This window comes from Drosophila suzukii, chromosome 2R, assembly GCF_043229965.1.
Source record: "Drosophila suzukii chromosome 2R, CBGP_Dsuzu_IsoJpt1.0, whole genome shotgun sequence".
NCBI classification, from domain to species: Eukaryota; Metazoa; Arthropoda; class Insecta; order Diptera; family Drosophilidae; genus Drosophila; species Drosophila suzukii.
In genome coordinates, this window is record NC_092081.1 from 15,250,984 (window position 1) to 15,272,411 (window position 21,428).

At 37.1% G+C, this 21,428-nt stretch overlaps 1 protein-coding gene across 7 annotated transcripts in view; it reads right to left on the reverse strand.

The window, feature by feature from the left end:
- The window catches only part of Sdc (Syndecan), a 106,805-nt gene that overhangs the window by 21,223 nt on the left and 64,154 nt on the right, over positions 1–21,428 (reverse strand). For all 7 annotated transcript variants that reach the window (XM_017074768.4, XM_036813588.3, XM_017074764.4 and 4 more), the window contains exon 3: positions 2,789–2,896. In XM_017074768.4, the coding sequence (XP_016930257.3) occupies positions 2,789–2,896 (108 nt within the window). The remainder of the gene's footprint in view (positions 1–2,788; positions 2,897–21,428) is intronic.

Genomic DNA, 21,428 nt, shown 5'->3' on the forward strand with positions numbered 1-21,428 from the left:
CTGCGTGCGTTGCATGCATTGCAGCTTATTACATACGAACAAACACAATCGCATGGAGGCCAAAAGCATCACATATGCATGCATAGGTTTGCATATGTATGCCTTCGCCTAAAAGTGCACAACAAAAGTTCATTATCTTGTTGACACGTCCCACAAAAATGGGCTTAAACAGGCGCTTAGCCTGAATAGCTTTAAATATTTAAGTTTACAGCCAATCCATCGTCGACCGATGGGAATCATTTATCAAATGCAGCGCTGATTAACTGGGAGCCAAGAAGAATGACATATTAGAGCTCTGACTGAATAATCTGCGAATCTATCATAATTTAGGGAGACTCTGCTCCCAACAAACCATTAATAACACAATAATAATGAATCCCCGAGGAGGGATGACTAGAATAACAGCGAAAAGAGGAAACCATGGGAATCCATCAAGCCACTGGCCTAATCACTTTAAAGATCCAGCTGTAGTAGTAGTTGGCCCAAAAGATCAACAGAGCGCATAATAAATTGCATTTAGTTTCCTTTTTTTTTTTGCAATTTTTTTGTGTGTTACCAAAGAGAGGAAAGATAGAATTAGGAGCTATGAAAAAAAAAATGTGAAAAGCCAGCACATGGGAGACGTTTTTACGTTTGTCAGTTGCATAAAACATAAAAATGCCAACACATTCGGACGGACATGAGCCATGATGGCACATGCCAAGAGCAGGCAGCATCCTACAGGCAGCATCCTACAGGCTACAGGACCACCGCACCGGAAATGGTGCAAAAAGCGGAACGGGAGCGGTTGTCGGAAAAGGGAGGTCGGGGCTTGGGGGAAATTAGAAAAACGCCATGGTGCAAAAAAGATAGAGGGCCTTAAAAAATATTAAAAAAAAAGGGAACGCTTAGTCTAAACATACCCTCGCATTCCAATTATAAAGCTATGAGTGTTTTATACAGAACAAATTTTAGAAATTAGACTATCAACGCTATCAAATATATATATTTTGTAATACACTGTTATAAAAATAACAAAATATTTTAAATGATAAAATTTTTTAAGGTGGTACATTTTTCAGGACTATTTTTTATGTTTCTATATCATAAGAACTAATACATCATAAACTACTGAATTGTATTGTTTTCCAAAATGTTATTTCTCAAAAAGTTTCGAGAAAAAACTGAAAACAGGTTATGTGGAAACAAATTTTTTTTTTGTAAATTATCAAAATTCTACAAACTGTATTATTTTTTATTTTTTTTTTAATTTTATCTTCATTAATTTTTAAAAGTTTTCAACTATTTTTCTAATATTTTGATTACATACCAAAAATTTGCACAGTACAAAGTAGTAATTAAATTTTACTGTTTATTTTCCAACTTGGAAAAAAGTTTTTTGCTAAACAACAATAACAAAAGCCTTCCTTTGCAACGGCAGTAAAATGAAATCCGCTTCGGGGGATTTTATTTACATATTTTTTAGACAAAGCTGACTGAAATCCCTGATAAATGTCCAGCAGCACGGCTTTTTAGTAGTATCCCTTCGTTGCCATGCAGCATTAATGCCAGAGTCAATAGCTTTCGAGGGATTGTTGATCTAGTCACAGTTACTCGTTAAAGTATGCAACGTGCCCCGCATGTAGGAGTTCGTTGATTGAATTCCGCGAAAAAGTTTCTCTCTCAATTTTCTATTTATGTTGGTCCTTCGCCCCTTTTCCGACGTCAAAAGAGCACAAAATGTTTAATTAAATTCACGCGGCAATAGGAAAGAAATCGGAAACCGAAACGAGCCAAGAAAAATAAACGAAAAAGCCAAAGAATTTAATTAAACTTTTTCTATTTTTACTCGCTTGAGTTCAGTTCTTTTTTTTTTTTGGCCGCAGCAATGTCAGCCACGCATTTTAATTAGTTTTTTTTTTTTGCCCTCAAGTATGAGTGAGCGGAAATGGGCGCGTTTGTGCTAAAAAGGATTCAAAAGTGTGGGCCCACAATTGACGCCTACTGGGCGGAAAAGCAGGCGCAGTGCTGTCAAAAAACTTTCAAACAAATGTCGCTCACATGCCAAATGCACACACATATTACACACCCATACTAATAGCACAAAAAAGGTGTTGAACATTAACATTTCATGTGCATAAACAAATGAGTTTTTCCAGCGTCAAGTTTTGATTACGTAACAAACGTTTCAGCCCAACTTTTTCACATATGGTTTGCATATTTTTTTTTTGCATATTGAATGGGTTACATTTTTTCGTATATCAGGTGGGTTGAAAAACGATAAAAAAGCTATTTATATGCAAGTTTATGGAAAATGCAGGCATTTCAATGCAGATTCTGTGGTTAAACTAGGGTTATAAAATGTAATAACTATTTATTTAATTGGTTTTAAAAGTATCCATAGACAGCTTACAATTGATACCCCGCTTTAATGATTTTATACCACAATTTAACTTATATTACATTTTATTTTATTAGACAAAGTAATTCACACATAAATCCCAAATGAACTGGTTATATTTTTTTTGCAAAACTTTTCTGTTGGATTATCGCTTAAGTTATAAGTTTAAAAAAGTGAAATAAAGCAAAATTGCTGTGCTCGTTGAGGCGGAAAATGTATGCGCAAAAAAGCACCAAAAAAACCACCTATATTTATGTTATCTTTGAAAAGTGAAAGAGTGCAGACTCTTGTGATATGCAAATGGGAAAAAGAAACCCCTCCGATCAGCTTACTGAATTAAGAGGGCAAACTTTCGGGGCATGACGAAAATGTAATTAACTAATTTATATGTGGTAGAGGGGAACTTACCCCGCCATGTCCGCCTGAGCCCTCGTTGCTATCATCATCGATATAGATTTCATCCCGGGGTCGAGAGGCTGCTGGTGATGGCGCTGCCGCCGATGGTTTCACGATTTTCTGCAAATAAAAAAAAACATTTTCATGATATAAAATAATCGTAATTTTTTTCAAACAATATTATACGTTGAGTGCTTTGGTAGGGAGAATAGAAAACTTTTTTAATTTTCGCCAGAACATTTACAACTTTTTTGTAGACCTTTTGTTATAATGAAAATATTTTCATTTTATTAATTAGAGAAAGAGTAGACAGACGAAAGTTTTTCGTAAAGTTGGAGTCACAATTATGAGAGAAGGAATTTGCAAACCAAAAAAGGATATACCGAAATGCATTTATATTGCCATCAGTGATTCGTATGACCGCAAGAATTTGCAATCCTGCATGAAACAATTAATTAAGAACAATGCTTAAAGTGTATTTTGTGCCGCGTTAAATGCATTTTTAATGATGCACTGGAAAATCAATGAGAAATGCAAATGCAAATTGTGTGCGGTTTTTCCCTTCCCTTTTGGGAACCACAAAGTGTGAGGGAAAAGCAGGAAAGTCGTCGAGTTGCTGAGGCTTTTTCGACCAAACAGCCGGACATTGCATAATTAATGGAGCCCCATCCAGTTCTAGGAGCTGTCCGCATTTTATGGCCGAACATAAAAAGCAGAAGACCCGGCAATGGAGGGATTGGGGATTCGGTGGTAGGTCGCCTGACCAAGTCCCGTGTTGCCTCATTAAGCCAGGGGAAATCGGGCGACTCTACTTCTTTTTATGCCCCCCTTAAATGCGAATTGATGAAGACTTTACGAGCAGCTGAAAAACTCCAATGGTTTTCCGGTTCCATGGGTAGCAGGTCACTGCGGGGGAGTATATATACATATGAAATATTTTATTTCGCTCTTCTGTTGTACTGAAATGTTGTGCCATATCCTTAATGAAGTCGTTTTTACTTATTAAGATTTATTTGGACAATTAATTGATACCGCTGTTTTTAAAAATCCATAAACTTTTCGTTTTTTGAGTGTTTGATATACTCTGTTTTAATTCAATTCTATCGGATCAATAAGCGTATCTCTTTTTATTTATTTTTAATTTCTTTTCTCTGAATGAATGAATTAAATTAAAATGTATTTATCAATTTATTTTTCATTAAAGTGAGGCTTTTCTTCTACTAATTACTGTCAAATTACAAATAAATGGCCTTTTGTAAGGCATATTTATGAATTTCATTATATATAATTGTAAAAATATATTTATTTATTTTGCATGGAAACTAAAATACAACTCAATGGCAAATTACGTATTTTTGAGAGTTTTTCTGTAAAATAAAGTTATGCAACGATGTTAACTCCCCTCTGTTTTCGGAAAACACTATATATAGAAATCCGTGCCAACTCGCTGATCTATAAGTTCCTTAAGCTTTTTCTCATTTATTTTCCAACTCATCGCGACAAAATCTTTTCCCTCCATAAGCCAAGCGAGTCAGAAAGTTTGGCATAACATTTTCATTTTGCTGCACTTTTTCGCTAGCCAAACTGCGAAGCGAATTAAGTTATCTTTGTTCGGGCGTTTGCTGTTTTTTGCAGATTAGCAGGCAAAACCTGAATGCGCCAACTTGGCGAGTCAAAGTTGTCAGGGGCGAGAGTTCAGTTCTGAGCCGAGATGGTTTTAGAAGCTGCTGGCATTAAGTTTTTGGCGGGCTGTCAAGTCAGCCAGAGGCTGTCATTCATTGGGGTCGTAGGTCGGAGTTGAGCTGTGGCTGCTGCGACTGCTCTTCTCTAAACAATTTAGCTGGCAAGTTCCTTCAGCAGCCACACATAGGTGTGAATAACCGCTGAAGATAAACCCAAAAGTTTTCCTGAAGGCTGCACGGAAATAAGAAATAACTGGCAACAGTTTCTCATTCAGACTTTCCACAATATGCCTTATTTATATGCAACGTCTGAGGCTTGTGGCTTTGGATTTTCTGCGGGTAGAATGTTCATCCTCCTTTTTTCGTTACTTTTTAGACGGAAGTCAGGCTCTACTATTGATAGATTTCCTTGTTTTCCACTCTGTCTTCTTGTTTTCCTTTCTCACTGCTTTCATAATTGAAAAATTCCCCTCTTGGCAGGCAGCAAAAGTTATCTTGCTTTTCGGACATGAAACGATTTTCCGGCTGGAAAATGTGCAAAATATTCTATGGGGAAATGTTTTGCCAGCTTCAGTCTTTTACAATTTCGTATCTCTGTATTTTTTGGGCAAACGTTTTTTGTATATTTTCACCAGTCATGCCTGGATTGTTTCATATTTTAAAATGGCTACAATTTGCCAAAAACGTTAAATTGAATTGCAGTTGGGGCAAATCCTCTCACCTATTTTTTCTCTGACAAATTGTGGCATTCAAAATAGTTGAGCGCCTTTTCGGGATGATGACAAAAACAGGCCAAGCTCCAGGCCATAAATCAATATATACATATAAATATATATACATTGACAGTTTGTTCGCCTGAACGCGCGTTGTTATCGAGGGAATAAAAAAAAAAGAAAATAGGTTAAAAACCCAACCATTTTGTTTTTATGACAAAGAAAATGTATTTTTTTCGGCTCTCATCTGTCAATATTTATGGTTTGCAAATATTTTCACTGCTGGGAAATCTATAAAATGCGCACATAAATATTTTAATGTTATTGAATTGCGGAATTTACCCGACACTCAATGCCCTTTTGTGCGTTCCGACAGAATAGTTATTCACGGTCCGCTGATCGGTTGGAAAAAATTACATTTCAAATTGCTCAAACGGAGGGAATACTTAATGCGGAACAGTGGACAGATGAGAGGATTTGCTACCGCTGATTCAATTGTGGCAGGCTCATTTAATGTGTCAATTGCATTACGCTAAAACCCATCGCTTGAACAGTTGCATTTCGCAAAAAGTCGGATTGGCTGGCAGTAAATGCGAGCAGTGAAAGGAATGAAAAGGAGTTCAACTGACAGTCAGTGACAGCAGCTAAAGTGCCCAGTGAAGCGAAGTCGACAGCCCCAGAGTTTGTTTCACTGCTTCAGAGAATTATCTGGGTGGACGGCCCCGAAATGTAGGCAATACATTTCGATCCATGCCAAAACAAGTATACGCAGCGTGGTACCCGCACAGCAAATCAGCAAAGGGCAGGTCAGCAACAAAAACGCGGCGACCCACACACACACACAAAGAAACATATTCAAGTTGTCTGCGCTGTCATTATGTTGATGACAAGGCAACATTTTCTTTCCTCCATTCGGTTTTCTTGCCGAATTGGGGTCTACCATTCCATTGTCAGTTCCATCTGCTCCTGCCAGCATGCGTATTTTCATTTGGCACCCCGAAAAACCAAAGCTAAACCAACCCAACCAATGCCAAACCAATGACGGCTAAGGCATTTAGCCGCTTCCGTTTGATACCCTTTTAGAAAAATGTATTACAAAGTATTTTCTAGAAGATTGTAACATCTTTTGAAAAACACCACTTTTTTAAATCAATTTACAAATGATATTTAATAATTTCAAAAGGGTTATAAGTCTATGAAAATAGAAACAATATTAGTAAAATAATTATAATATAAAGTAATACAACTATAAATGGTGTTAAGGTTATTAGCTTCTGTTCCAGAAACTAGGATTTAACATATCTTAAGACTAGCATCTTAACTTAGTAATATATTTTTCAATCATTATCATATCCCTTGTACATATTTAATCAATAATTTGAAGGGTATTTAACATTCTTATATCATTTACACATGTTTTCTTGTCTTTTGGCCCCAAAACTGAATGATAAATAAACCAAATGCGTTGAGGCTTAGGTGAATTGAACATTTTCATTTCGTTTTCCCGGAATTTCCCTCGTCCTCGCTGTGCGTGCCCTTTGTCCATTGAGGTGTCAAGAAGGTAAATATGAAAGCCGTCTTCCAAAATGGGCGAATAAACCCAAATCAAAACTTATTATGCGAAACTCATACACATATATACATATTTATATGTATATGCACGTGGCAAGGCTTTGAGTTTGTATTTTATTGCCGGCCATATGAGTGTGTGTGTGTATCTTTGGGGAGAACTTTTATGTTTATAGTAGTCGTAAAAGCAGAGGAAACTTGACTTTTCGCATTTGTTGCTGCCTAAAACCTAATTGAACGGCAAAATTATTGCCCTTCCTTGGGGGCAAATAACAAAAATTCAACTGGCCCTAAAATAGCCAAAACAACAATAGCATTTCACTAGCCCTACTGCCTGCCATTGGCATTAAATTTTCATTTTGCCAGGCCAAATATTTAAATTATGCACCACTCGAATTTGTTTTACATGCAAAATAACAAAAAGCTCGACAATGCAATTAGTCCGACAGCCTGGCAGTTGGAGATTTTGAGACTTTTTTATGTGGCCAGCACAAGTTCTAGAACCATCAAGAACGCACTCAAATGTAAATGGTGATAAAAGGTGAACTGAGAAAAAAATGTGCTCTTATTTTATGTAGTAAATTTTTAATAATTAAAATAATAACAATAAATATTCTAGAAATTTTATAATACATCACAACAATTATAATACTTAAATTTTACAAGTTCACAAATACTTTCCATTTTCGAAACCAATTTAATTTTTAAAAACCGAACATGTTTTTTTTTCATTTTTGTATAAATTTCTATATATTATATATTACTAGTAACAAATCCTTTTGAAATTACATCCCTTAAATGCTTAATGACAATCATTTCTCTCTCTGTTTGCGTGTGTGGGTCTGTATTTGTCGAGTGACTTGACAGAAAGCCAATGGCGGAAATTGCAGAACCCTCGCCCACACTCTGACACGATTCTACTTCTGGCTCTGCGCCTGAAACCTGAATCCTGAATCCCGTCAGACAGACAGTCATGCAAAATCGTGGCGCTCAAAAGTGTGCCACAAGCACTAGCACTGAAAAGCATTCAGACTGCGAATTGTTATAACACTGACCTACAGAGGGCAAAAACACACAGGTAAGTCCCCTGTATACCTCCCCCCCCCCTCGATTTTCTTGCCATCCATTCGAATCAATGGTGTTAGAGTGTGGTGAGAGGAAATGAAGGGTTCGCGCGACAGCGGATTTTCGCATTGTTCCTTAAAACAAAACAACAAGTATACGCACCCTTGCCGCCCAGGGGATGTCCTTAAAGTTGGCAAAAAGCAACAGTGACGCAGGGGATTTGAGCACAGCAAAGTTGTCTTTGTGGAAGGGCGACGGCCAGAGACGTAGATTAAAAAGGAGCGGACCAAAGTGCCCGCTCGTGCCAAAATTGCCAACCGAACACTTCACCAGAAAGTTTCAAACTGACACCAAAACAAGCTGCAAACCTCAAATTAAATGTTGTGATGAAACTCTCACTCACACATGTGCAGAAGGTACCTCTGGTCCAGCTTGTTAGGATTGAGTTTGGGAGGCTGTCAAGGACCTCTGCGCATGTGGAGCTTTTCGGAGAGAAATTGAGCTTGGGCCATCGAACTTTAAGTTTCGACCGGAAATGAAAATGTTAAGCTTTTCACAGAGATTTATGGAAAGTTAAATTGGGTAGACACTAGTTTTTAAATATTAAAGTTTAAAAATATTTTGAACTTGTTTAAAATGTATTTAAAACATACATTTACTTTTTAGCCATCAAATCTTTATTTTTAACATTTATCAAATTAAATATTACTACATCCACTTGTTTTCTATGTTTTCCATATACTTCAAGGCCAGCTAAAAACGTTTTTATAAACGTAACCATAAAAGCAAGCTTAAAAGGTCAACCTATAAGCTATAAAGTAAAATATTAACAAATCTTGTAAATAATTTGTAAAGACGACGTACTTAAGAAATTGTTAACATTTTTCACGATCTAAAATCCACTACAGCTTTTAGAATGTTTTAAAATCTATGTGCTATGAGCTTTTAAGTTTGTGCAATGTTTGACAAAGCTTTTCACCTAAAGTTAAGGTCTGTTAAAAATGTTTGATTCCAAAACTGTGAACTGTAAAACGTCCTGGAAAAGCTTAATCCAAAACTGCACTGTTATAGTCCTCTAAAAGCTTCTACCAAAACTCCACCAGAGGTCGCTGCTGCAGACCATCAAATTGTTGAACAGAAATGATGGCAAGCAATTACCGAGGCATTCTACCAAAACTAACTAACGAGTCTGCAACTTGACAAGTATCAAGCGCCAGAGAGAAGCGAGACTTTAAAAATGAAGAAAAATTAACATGGCTATAAAGGCGGAGCAGCGGGGCTCAGGAAACAAAAAAAACAGCAACAGCAAAGTTGTCCTGGACTCATTTCCGTTGATTCAGTCGCCGTGGCACCGAGCGCATAATGAATTACAAGTGTCCATCTTCATAAAACCGGCAAAAGCCAACAGCGGAAGGTGCTGTCAAAAAGGACATCATGCCCAGGACGATCTAGCCCCACTTTTTCCTATTAGTTTCGTTTAATTCGGCCATAAATTACGCTTTTTGTTGGCTCTTCTCTCTTCTACAGCATGCTTTTCCTGGTCACCTCCTTAATACTTTTTAATGATTCCGTGAACGAATTTTATATCTTGTGAACAAAAGTCGCCTTGAATTTTGCAAAACTTTGCTAACTACCCGCCAACCGGCAATATATCATTTATGATTGTCCTAGGCGTCAGAGCGTGAATTTCTTGCGTAGTACATTAACGAAAGAAAATGAAGAAAGGGAAAGGTTTTGCGACCGGGAATACACACTAAGCTTAAAGCCAATTAAATGGACCAAGCAAAGCGGGGCAAACCACAAAAGGTTCTGCCAAGGAAAAGGAGCTAAAACCACCTTTGCAGGTGCCTCACAACATTTCTGTGGCCAAGTTTAAAGCATTTATAATTAAAAACTTGCCACGCAGCTCTCCTTAGCTAATTTAGAATACAAGGGACCAACATAATTTGCAGCCTGACAAATTTGTTGCCTCTTATTCCAAGTGGTCAGCGAAGAAGAGCTTGCTGAAAATGAAGAGTAATAAAAATAAATTACTCGGTCTAATTACACACAAAGAAAAAAAAGAAGAAGGACGCGTGTGCCAAAAACTTGTCCAGCTAAAAAGAAGGTCTAAGAGGAAACACAGAGCTCCACTGCCAAAAAAAACCAGAAAACCAGGATATATATGGCCCACAGTGCATTTGACTGAAGCTGCGAGCTGTCTCGACACCATAAATCAATTTTAATTGCTCTGAAAATGTGCAAAGTGGGAAAATACAAAAAAATTAACAAACAAAAAACGCGTATGGCAGGCTGTATGATTTCGCAGGAAACCGCAGACGGACAGAGTTTATCAATAGCCAAAATGAAGGCCGCAGACACACAGGAGCCACTCAGCCGGTTAACTCACATCATTCACAGCCACTGATGATGAGTCAATGACAAACAAGGCAAAATTAATGAGCCCCCGTAAATTCAATTGCCGAATTCCTACTGGCAAACCACTTTCCTCCAACAAAACCCCCCCTTGGCTGGCCATCGAACGTCAGCTTAAATTCAATCATCGCGAGTTTTCATAAATTATGCAATTGACAATGATTTAGAAAGAGCCAGTCAGCCAGCCAGGCAGCGTCAGCAAAACTAATTTGTAAATGGCAGTGGGAATGTGGTTTAGACAGAAACTCATGCATTTTGTAGTAACCTGATAAATGGACCATAGAAGGATATACATTTTAAGCCACAGAATGATGCAGAGTTTTGAAAATAATTGTGGTCTGTAAACTATTTTAAAGCCAAATTGTGAATGCTTACATGCATCTGGTAAGTTGTTTTTCAGTTTTATTTCATGCTACATATTATCAGGTAAGTTATTTTTTGGTTTTACATATTTTTACTCAGATTTAGCTTATAATAAATAACCTTATATATCTTATATGTAGCTTTATGAACTACCTGATTTTTTAATTATTATTCTTTACAACCTGTCATTTAATTACAGTTATTATTTTGTTTATTTTTTTTTCGTTCAATATATAACTACATCACTCCATTACATTTCCTGCAATCCGTCTGACTTTTTTCAATTATTATTTTCCACTAGATGGACGTTAATTTGACGCAAATAAAAATCAATTAAAGTGTCGCATTACAGCAAATTACTGCTTCAGTTCACAGGTCAAAGGTCAGGCGGCTGTTATTACACATTTCATTATACGTTCGACTTTTAATTGGGCCTCTGTTATCATAACAAAAACCAATATTGAAAAAAAAAACTATCAGTGAATAAACGTTATATGAAAAGGGAACAATTTACATAACAAAAATCCAATTAAATTATAATAACTTATTTAATTAAATTTATGCGGTACATCAAAGTTGAATGCCATAAGGGTCCACCAGTTCCCATGCCAGGTGCCAATGATTTCGCATCGAAATGGGTTTTAATTGATATTATTATACCCCACCAACACATCGCAGCCGCCAGATCGGGAGTCATCATAAATTCGAGGGAGATAGTAGGGCGCAGGATGAGAATTTTAGGAGAATTTCGTCTGCATTGCGCTGGAAAATATATATTTTCATGGTAAAATATGCGAAAATTCCGACCCACACACATCCCATTTTGCTTGTTCTTGGTTACATTTGGTGCCTGTGTTTTGGCCGCTTAACGCTTTCGAAAATTTAGCGAACCCACGCACGGTGCTCTGGTGGTATAGAATGCACTTTTTAATTAAGTTAAGCGCTTGCGTTGAGCTCAGCTCGAGTTCATTATGCGTGAGGGTGTGCGAATGCAAGCTCCATTCTATTTTTTTTTTTTTTAATTTTTTGGGAAAGGGAACGTGGCGTAGTGCCACGCCCACAGCGGATAACATGCGTCCTGCTTATTAGTGGATGCAATAGCGTCCAATTCACGTCCGCATGCCGCTTCTAATGCGAATTTATGACCCACAAGGCCCTGCGGATCCTGTTGTGGCAAAAGGGAGGGGGTGTAGAGAGGTGGGTCCTGCGGCCAGGGAGATCCTCCCGTTTCACACGTAGACACTAATCAGCGATTATGCACGCCCCGCTCTTGGCCACAAATGCCGCCGTTGGCCGAAAGCCAAACAAGCCAAAATTATATGGGCAAATTTTATTTTACGCTTCTCTCGCAGGAACAGAGAACGCCAATTTAGAACATTTAAAACCCTGCATTTTCACTGCAAATCGTTATCGTTTAACAAGGAACTAATTGTTTTAATCTTGTTAAGGAGTAAGGATAAATTATATATGTTTCACATTGGTTTTGCTTTACGAACAGTTAGTTTTCATAGATTTTTATATTCCAAAAATAAATTCAGTTAAAATAATGGTATTCTACATGTTTATCTTATAAAAGCTCTTGGAACTCCAAGAAAATGTGTGTGCGTAAATTATTATAAAATAAAAAAGGTACTTCCTTTCTTTCTTAAAAATAAAATGAAAAAATAAATTTACTAGACAGAAAAGCTCTGTAATATAAACATTTTAGCATTATTATTTGACCACCTTTAAAATGTTATCCCTGCTGTTGTTTGTTAAATCAGGAATCGATGGGACAAGTTCAAAGGGTCGGCTTAGATAATCATAATTTACTTTTTATTGGTGCCCTAATATCCCCAAAACACACACCCCCCAACACAGAGACACAGCCTAATGCTTCTCAAGGATTCTTGAACTTGAAGCCAAACAAAGAAAAAGAAAGTAGGTAAGGTATATAGAGAGCAACACAAGAACATGTGCTCAACCCATTTTGCTGTGGCCCTTGACGCATAAATTTCCAAAACGATTATGGGAAGACTTCGTCTAGAGAAGGGGCAACCAGTGCGTATACGTATTTTGGATGAGGCTCTGGAATACATAATGCGACTGCTAAGTCCTTTGGGTATTTACGCCTCTGTCGTTGGCAAACTTTCAAGGATTACCTGAATATTATGGGGTCAGGATGGAACAAGAGAGGTTATTCAGGGCTAGTTAGCCAGTTTGTCGAGTCTTTAGTAAAAATAATATTTGTCCCACAACAAAGTGCATTTAATTAAGAATGAAATGCAGTGCCGAGGAAAATGTTGTAGCGAATGCAAAGCGACGAGAGATGCTTGTCTCATTATTTAGCAGACTGATTAAATTAGAAAGTGCATATACATAAATGGAGAGAAAGGGAAATGGGGGGAAAGGGCTGGAGCCACTAGAAATATTTTCATGGAAATTCTCCAGTACAAGGCAAGGACATAGACAACATTTGTTGGTTTCCAGCATAAAGACGAAACTGTTTTAATGAGTTGGCAATTAGCATATCACGCACACACTCACTCACTTACTTACTTACTGCAGTGTGATGCAGCACATATGTACATTTTCGAACACAAATATTTTGGCATGATTGTTGCCTCTTTCATGCATATTTAAAGTTTACTGATTTTTTTTTGTCTGATAGCAACAATAAAACACTGGCCAAAAGTAGTAAACTTTAACTTCTTAAACGATTTGTACACACAGAAAAATTTAAACCAATTGGGGTTTGTTCCTAAATAAAATTTTTCAATAATTCCAAAAGGATTTCCGTATCATATTTACTTTACGAGTATTTTAATTAAAAATAAAAACCTATTTTATGTAAGGTGACTTGAAATCTCAAGTTCTTTTTCATATCACGTGGAATATGTAGATTTCGTTATTAAACTCAGGAACACCCATATTGAAAATTTGGAAATGATGTCATATATTAACAAAGGTTATTACCGAATTCCTAATAATAATAATATTGTATATTTCCAAGTTCTTTTGCATATGACCTGAAGTATAAAGATTGTGTTATTAAGATTAATAATACCCATATTGAAAATTTAAAAAATGATGTCATATTTTACTAAATGGTTAGTACAGAATTCCGAAGGACTCTAATTTTTTATATTTTTTTCCTTATTTATAATTATATCTCACCATATTTAACTGATGATTTTTAACTATGTTTTAGTATGTAATATTTACATAATTATTATTATTTACTATCTTTCTCTTTGGTGTAGTAAAAGTTGGCCAAAACCCAAAGCGACAAATGCAGCCAAGCAGCAACTTTGTTGTCCTCAAGTGTGCGTGCGTGTGGGTGAGTTCTGTGCAAGTGCGTGCGTGTGTGTGTGCCTAGTTTTATTTTCAAGCGTCTTAACCTCAAAACTTTTGCACTTGTAAGCAGCACCGACCAGGCCCCCCAAAAGAAAAGCCCCCAACACAACACGAACTTAACTCAAAAACCAAGAACCCACAGAGCAACCACGTCGACATAAACGTTTTATACAAAAATGTGTTATTGTTTACACACTTGGCTGGGAAGCAGAAGCAGCAGCAGCAGAAGAAGATGCTACTCGACATGCTTAAAAACTATGGCTAAAATACAGTAAACAAATGCAAAATTACAACTAGCCTCGGTCCAAAAGTCGGATTTTTATTACTAAAGTTTACACCTCACAGCTTGTTATTCAGTCTCATCCTCTCCGACTTTTGGTAACTCGAGTATTTTCAGCTTAGGCCAAAAATAAACAAAATGAGCAGAAAGGTCAGCGCAAATGTTTGTCTTGTCTTCAGACTTAAACAGCTCACAAGTCAGGGTTTTCCATGAATTAGGACAAAATGTGAGCAAACAGAAAGAAGTGCGCCTGATAAATATGGCTTGACTTTCATTATCCTGTACATACAGGTACATACACATAGATACTCGTAGGTATATATGTATATGTATCATTCGGTTAGCTCGTCTAACCCAATGTTTCTATTTTGATTATCTCGAGTGTCAATTTGAGTTTAACTAATTAATAGCCTGGCAATGTCAAAGTCAGGTGTGTCTGTCTGTGTATCTGACTATGTGTGTGTGTGTGTGTGTGTGTGTGTGCAGCCGCAAGGTGGTGCCTTTGGCTGTGTGAGTGCCCCGCCATGCGTGCGTGTGTGTATCTGTGTGGAAGTGGTGCGGGAATGGATAACATTTTAATTAGAGCGCGGCAAGTCGACAATGAACACCTCGAGCGAAGGCGGACGCAACTTTCCGGAAGGTGGAAGGCAAGTGAAAGGACGGAGTGTTCATGCGTGCCAATTACGCGAATTGGAGAAAGGCATTTAATTTGCATCCCCGGCCAAGGAAAGCTTAAACCTTACAGAAAATAAAACGTTTAAAATTAAATTTGTTTCACAACAAATGGTTTGTAGCTTAAATTTAAAAAAAATTGTATTCTGCCTAAGTTTTAATACATTTTAACTTACAGAAATTTTTTTTTTAATTTATTAAATTTATTACAAATATTTTAAGCTCTCTTGGTTATTTAAATAGGTGTTTAAAACCATTTTACAAATGTTCCATATGGTAATAAAGTTTACGTTCAGTGAGGATTTGGTCGAATAAAATAAATTTATTTTCCGCTAGACCAGTTCACTTAGTTAGGCCAATTTTTGTTTTCAAACAGTATTGATTTCAAAATGTTTTTTTTTTGTTTTTAAATAAAGTTGGCGGCCTAATTGGATTGACATCTGATATTAAAGTTGTATTTTTAGGCGCTTTTATAACTTGTTAGTAACTGAAACCTTGACGGCCTTTACAAATTCAAGACAATTATGTAATATAATTATTTTATTTAAATATTTTAAGACTAATTAAGTAAACGAACTTAAAGAAAATAATAATAGCTTATTATGTTTAAGCTTTCAAACTGGATTGGTTTACCAATGTTTTTTAATCAACTTTGGAATCTGATATTTTATATTAATATTGCATTTTCAATCACTTTTACATCATGATAGTTTAAACCTGGTCGGCGGCTAAGAATTTATGAACATTATGTAATATAAATATTTAATTTAAATATTACAAGCCTAGTTAAGAGAACGAATAATTTGAAAATAATATGAACTAGAAATGTAAGTTAACATAATCCAATTACGCCGTGTTTTATGAATTTTATATATTTGAGTTAAGAGTGGGACCTCTCCAGCCAAGACCTCAATTAAATTCGAAATAATAGCAAAATGGTGAACCTTTTTACTAGACCCTAGACCGCATGAACACAAGAGACACTTTATATCTCACGTTCATGTGCGGGCGAATTAAACAAGTTGGAATTTAATTAAAACTTAAAAGTAAACAGTTCCCGGCTACGTTGGGAGCAATAAATTGTTTGTGAATTATGAGACACCAACTAAATGAACTTTAACTTGAATAAAAGAAGAGATAGAGCTAAATATTTGGAAAATCCATTGGAAGGATGCCTTTAGGGGATTTCTCGATGATTTCTTTTGCGTATTTACCTTAGTCCTGACCAATTCAGCAGATTCCCCTTGTTTCTCCTGCCAATTCCATTTGCGATTCTTCACGGCTCTTCTGTTATTCTCTCTTCTCGCTATTTATCGCATCATCAAACATTTTGATGTTGATTTATGGAAAATATATTTTCCAACGCTCTGCCAACAATAACAGGCAAAACAGTGAAGAGAAGCTTGAAGCTGTGAATGCGATAACAACCAAGTGTCTTTCGCAGGCGATGGTGATTGGGGGGTATTTGGAAAATATGGGTGGCTGGGTGGAAAATGAGGTAACGCTGAACACAAACAGACCCGAATAAACAGAGTAGGGCAGCAGAACAAGTGGGACGACTACGATTGTTGGTCTGCGTCTGTCATTTTCCTTGAAGTTTTTGGAATTGTGCTGGAGATTTGCCTCAAAAATAAAAAAAAGAAGAAATCATCATCATGCGGTTCAATACTCTAGTTTATATTACAAAAGTTCTGGCTTTCTCTCGCCTTGTGCCTTGGTTTCCATTCTCTTTTCGATAATTTATTTTCATTGCGTTCGCTTGAGTTTCCATTGGGGATCTGTCTGGTGCCAGCAGATAGATATATATCCATTTGAAATTTGATTTTTATTTGACATGTTGACGGCTGCGTTTGGGCCTCGTCATTTGGCCAATTGGGAAAATCGGACAACATTCCCATTTGACAGTTTGGCCATTTTTTTTGCCACTTTTTTCCTTCATTTTCTTTTTTTTTTTGTTATTATTTGAGGGCAAACTTTCCTCATTAAGCGCTAAAACTTTGCCGAGAATCTCTGGCGGCCGAGTTCATCATCATATGAAAACTAATTAATATGTCGAGCATTAAGCCGAGCCCACAGAAACAGGAACAGGCACAGGAACAGAAACAGGAAACGGAAGTGGGTTTTTCGGATGGCAGGTGTTTTTGTGGGCCGGGATTGGAGCTTAACACGCTTGCTTGCATTACAAAATATTTCAGCATTAATTATGCGAAAAGTTGATGCTTTCCATTTTTATGCTTTATTTGTGTGGGTGTGCGCGCTTATGTGTGTCCTTTTACCCAACTGCTAGCTTAGCGCTTATAATCCCCGTGTGTGTGTGTGTGTGTTTGTGATCCTTATTGGATTTCATTAATTAAAATGTGTTTTTGTTTATCGACGCGTCGAAGCGTTCAACTGTACGTGTGTGTGTGTCGAATATCCTAAATACTCAAATACACAGAACATATGACAATACACAGAGCCAAGTACGTATATAACAATTAATTAAATATCAAGTGTAAATTTACGCCCCAGCGATAAACAACAAACTTAATACTTAATGAGTTGCCCTCTTCAGTTGAGGCCCCCAGACAAAATGTCCATTTATCACAATCAATGCGGATTCTGGTGGCCCTCTGCGGGGTTTTCTGGGTTCTCTGGGTTTTTCGAGTCCAAGTCCCTTCTATATCTGCACATACATCACTCTTTCCGTGCTTACACGGATCATTGAGCAACGCGGATGCGGAAAACTCGCACAAGAGTTCCAGTTCTGCTCCCTCAAAGCTTCCGAAGGATGCCGAGGAGCACGATTCTCTGGTGGTCATAATCAAGTTACCACTGCTATATGCCAGAGAACATCGAGCCACTAAGTGCAGCCATCGAGCTGCGAGAATATAGTGTATAGAAAACATGGCAATCATTGGCTTTGTTTTTAAACCGGAACCACAAAGGATAAACAAGAACAAAAATAAGCACTCGCAGAAAAAGTATTAGGAAGTATATAAAAGTACAAGAAAACAGAAAGATTCAATATTATAAATTACAATCTCAAAAAAGTATTTTAAAGTTTTTATAGGTTTTTGTATTATTTGTGTATTTATATTTGTGTATTCATAGGAATAGAAAATAATTATCCTAATTGCAGTCTTAAAAGAGCAAACCTAATAATATTTCTTATGAGAAGTCCTCTCTCTAAAATCACTATGGGGTTAAAATCACTTACAAAGGTGTCCAAAAGTATGCAGTAAAATATGGAACGCAATCTATCTCTTTTGAAATACCCAATACCTATTGAACCTAAAATAGTGATACATATTTATTATGAGTTGCCCTGTTCTATAAAATCACTATGGGTTTAAAATACTTATAAAGGTGCCTAAAAGTATGCAGTAAAATATGACACATATTTTTTGAAATACCTAAAACGTATTGATATTTTGTATTTCGAAACATGCCAAAGCTAAGGTCATATTATTGATATCCAAATTAAAAATATGACAGAAAAATGGGAGCAAATTTTTTAAAGTAATTTTTTCCAGTTATTTGTCGGGTGTCTCAGCAAATGAAAAATTTAAAGACAGCTTTCCTAATACAACTGTCAGTAGCATCAACTATTTAAATCCGTTGCCAGCCGCAGGAATCCCTCTTCGTCAGTAGCTTCCTGCTTAATTTCTCAATTTAATTCCCCCTTGTCAGAGGTCAATCTTCCGTCGTCCCCCACTCCCCCTCCTCAGATAAACTTTAAAATATTCCATCTCCTAGGTACTTTCAACAATCCCTTGCCCTTACACTTAGCTGCCTATCTCCCTGGCTACTTATGCAAAAGTTTTCGCTGTCGGTTCTCATAAGCCTTCTCGCCTGTCTGAGCAGGCCAACAAAGCTGAAAATTTCATTAAAAATGGCTTTCTTCGCCAGAATGGCAAAAACAAAAGGCCTTTGGCCTCTGGCCTTTGAGGGGGCATGTTAAAGTGGCCAACGATTTGGCCGCAGAACATGACAGAGACATAAATTACCAACTAACCATGTGTCAGCCAGTTGAAATTCAATTAAAACTGCCAACAAAGCGATGTAGGAGAACCAAAAACTTAAGGAAAAATCAATAAAAGTCGTTGGATGTTTAGTGCACTGAATTACACGTGTAATCAAACAGCAATGGCCCAAAGTCTCGCAGTCAGAGCAGGGCAAGCATAAATAAACAGCTTTGGCTTTGGCAGATGCTGACCCTCCAGCCAGATTACGCATACGCCATGTTGCCTATGGCCTAGAGGTCATTTGCAATTTCAATTCCACATCAGTATCTGTTGGCTTTGTTTGCTCAACTAGGATATTGATGGAAGATGCATAGAGTGGAGCCCATGTTCTCGATGTGAAGATCAACTACTACTACTACTACAACTACAAAGGAAAAGGGTAAAAATGCAAGGCCAAATTTAAACCATGTTTTCTGTACAAAATGCATGAGCATATGAATTTTCTGCTAGAGCTGGCTGGCAAATATTTTTCATTCACCTGCGTAACAAAAGACATGGCAACAGGGGTTTTTTTTTCAGCACAGCAAGGGCGGCATACGTTGCGTATGAGCGATGCAGTGAATGAAATTGATTGCGAGGAGGATGGAAGGGCGGCAGCAACCCGAGAGATCCAAAAGTGCTGGTTATGACAAGGCTGCTGGCTGCCATTCTGGCTACCTGAAATATTTCCCTGGAACGCGCACACCACATGCTAGGCAATTGGACACGGCTGGAGACCCTAGAGATATGTGCTTTAAACTTGCGCTGAAGTTCCCCTGTGTTTTCCCAGGTTTCCCCCAGGTTTCCCAGGGTAAGGGAAAATGCCACCCCGCCCAGCTATTTGTTTGCCAACAGCGAGATGAGTGGTGAAGCGGTGAAAAGAGACCTGCTGTCAGCTGACACCTGCCTCAAGTTGTTTTGCAACTTGTCAATAAAGTTCCCATCAGCCAGCTGTGGGGAATTGCAACTAATTGACATGGAAATGCAGGCATGTTGATAATATTCCACTCGCTGTCGCTCAACAAATTGTGCAGCTTAAATTGAGCCTGGCTAAAAATGATACGAGTGTGTAGAGTGTAGAGTGCATGTTGTCAACGGATACTATTCTCGGGAAACTCTTTTCATATACCTACATATTTAGATATATTTATTTTGCATTTCCTCCAGCATTCACATCCATCGCATCGCACTAATGTAAGCGCTCATCTGTGCACCAGAATCGTTCTGCTCCTTCGTCGTCGTATATATGCGTATGTAGGGAAAAACTGTTACAATATATGCAAATAAAATACAAACTGTCATTCCCTCCTTTTTTGCAGCAGAAGGAGCAACAGGATCGAGAGGGAAATGTCTGACTGAAATGCCTGCCTGCCTGCCATTAGAAGCCTTTGTTGTTTGTCGTTGCTCCTTGTGTCTGTTTACTTTTGATTTGCTCGATTTATACATCTGCTATATGGTCCCATCCTATATATGTATGTAGAAAATACATGGGACACATGTGAGCTGCTTATTTGCCTGCGATTTTGCCAATGTTTGCATATTGGAACCAGGCAAGGGGCACAAGTTTTCATTTCCTTGCCATCGGATAATTTAAAAGTTACTTGTCTGCGGGCATGCAAATGTGGTTCTAGGCTTCGTTTCCATTGTCTCACTAAGAGTCTGAAGTATCTAGGGGGAGGGCAGAGGACCAAATGCCTAATGAAATTGGCTCACAGCTCATCAAAGTTGATTACATACTTTGATGAAGAATTTTACTAACTATAGAGAGAGAAATGGGACTAATAAATTCATAATAATGAACTAAAAACACAGGCCATTATACAAATTATTTCCAAACGTTAAGAATATGTGATGATTTAATATTTTTAAAGATTTATAAATATTTTTATCGATTCTATACAACTACACTGATACAAATATATTGTTAATCCAATGGTTTCACGATCAATTTTAATATTAAAACTAGAATTTAATATTAAACTCTTGTTTTTAACGACGTAAAACATTCAAAGTACATTTTGAATATCCAAAACATTAATATTTTCTACTGTGATTTAATTATTTATTTATGTATTTTGTATTGAACATATCGTTTTTGTATTTTGTTAGCCATAGTTCAAAAAACAGTTTTCATCTGTACCATTTTTAAAAATATTTTGTTTTGTGTACTATAATCCTAAATATAATTTCACTACGCTTGAACTTCAAAAAGCCTAGCAAGCAAATTCGCATAAGCTCACTTTGGACTATTATCGCTTTTTTATGATTTAAGCAACTTAGCAAGCAAGCTTAATCAATGAACTAAGCCAACAGCTAGCTGTTGTAAACAAAACTTGAGATTACATTCCCATTAATTTTGAGCTTAAGCTAGTGGAGGTTTCTAGGCAACTGCACCACCTGCCACTCATTTATAATTTTGCCTGTTGCTGTTTACCTGCCTCGTAGTAGTAGTTACAAATTTCCTTCTAAGGCTCAAGTGGATTTTCCTGCTGCACCTTACCCAAATCCCCGTGCCCACTTACACTTGCATGCCTTTTATAATTTCCCATTAATTTGCGCCGACTTTTGCAC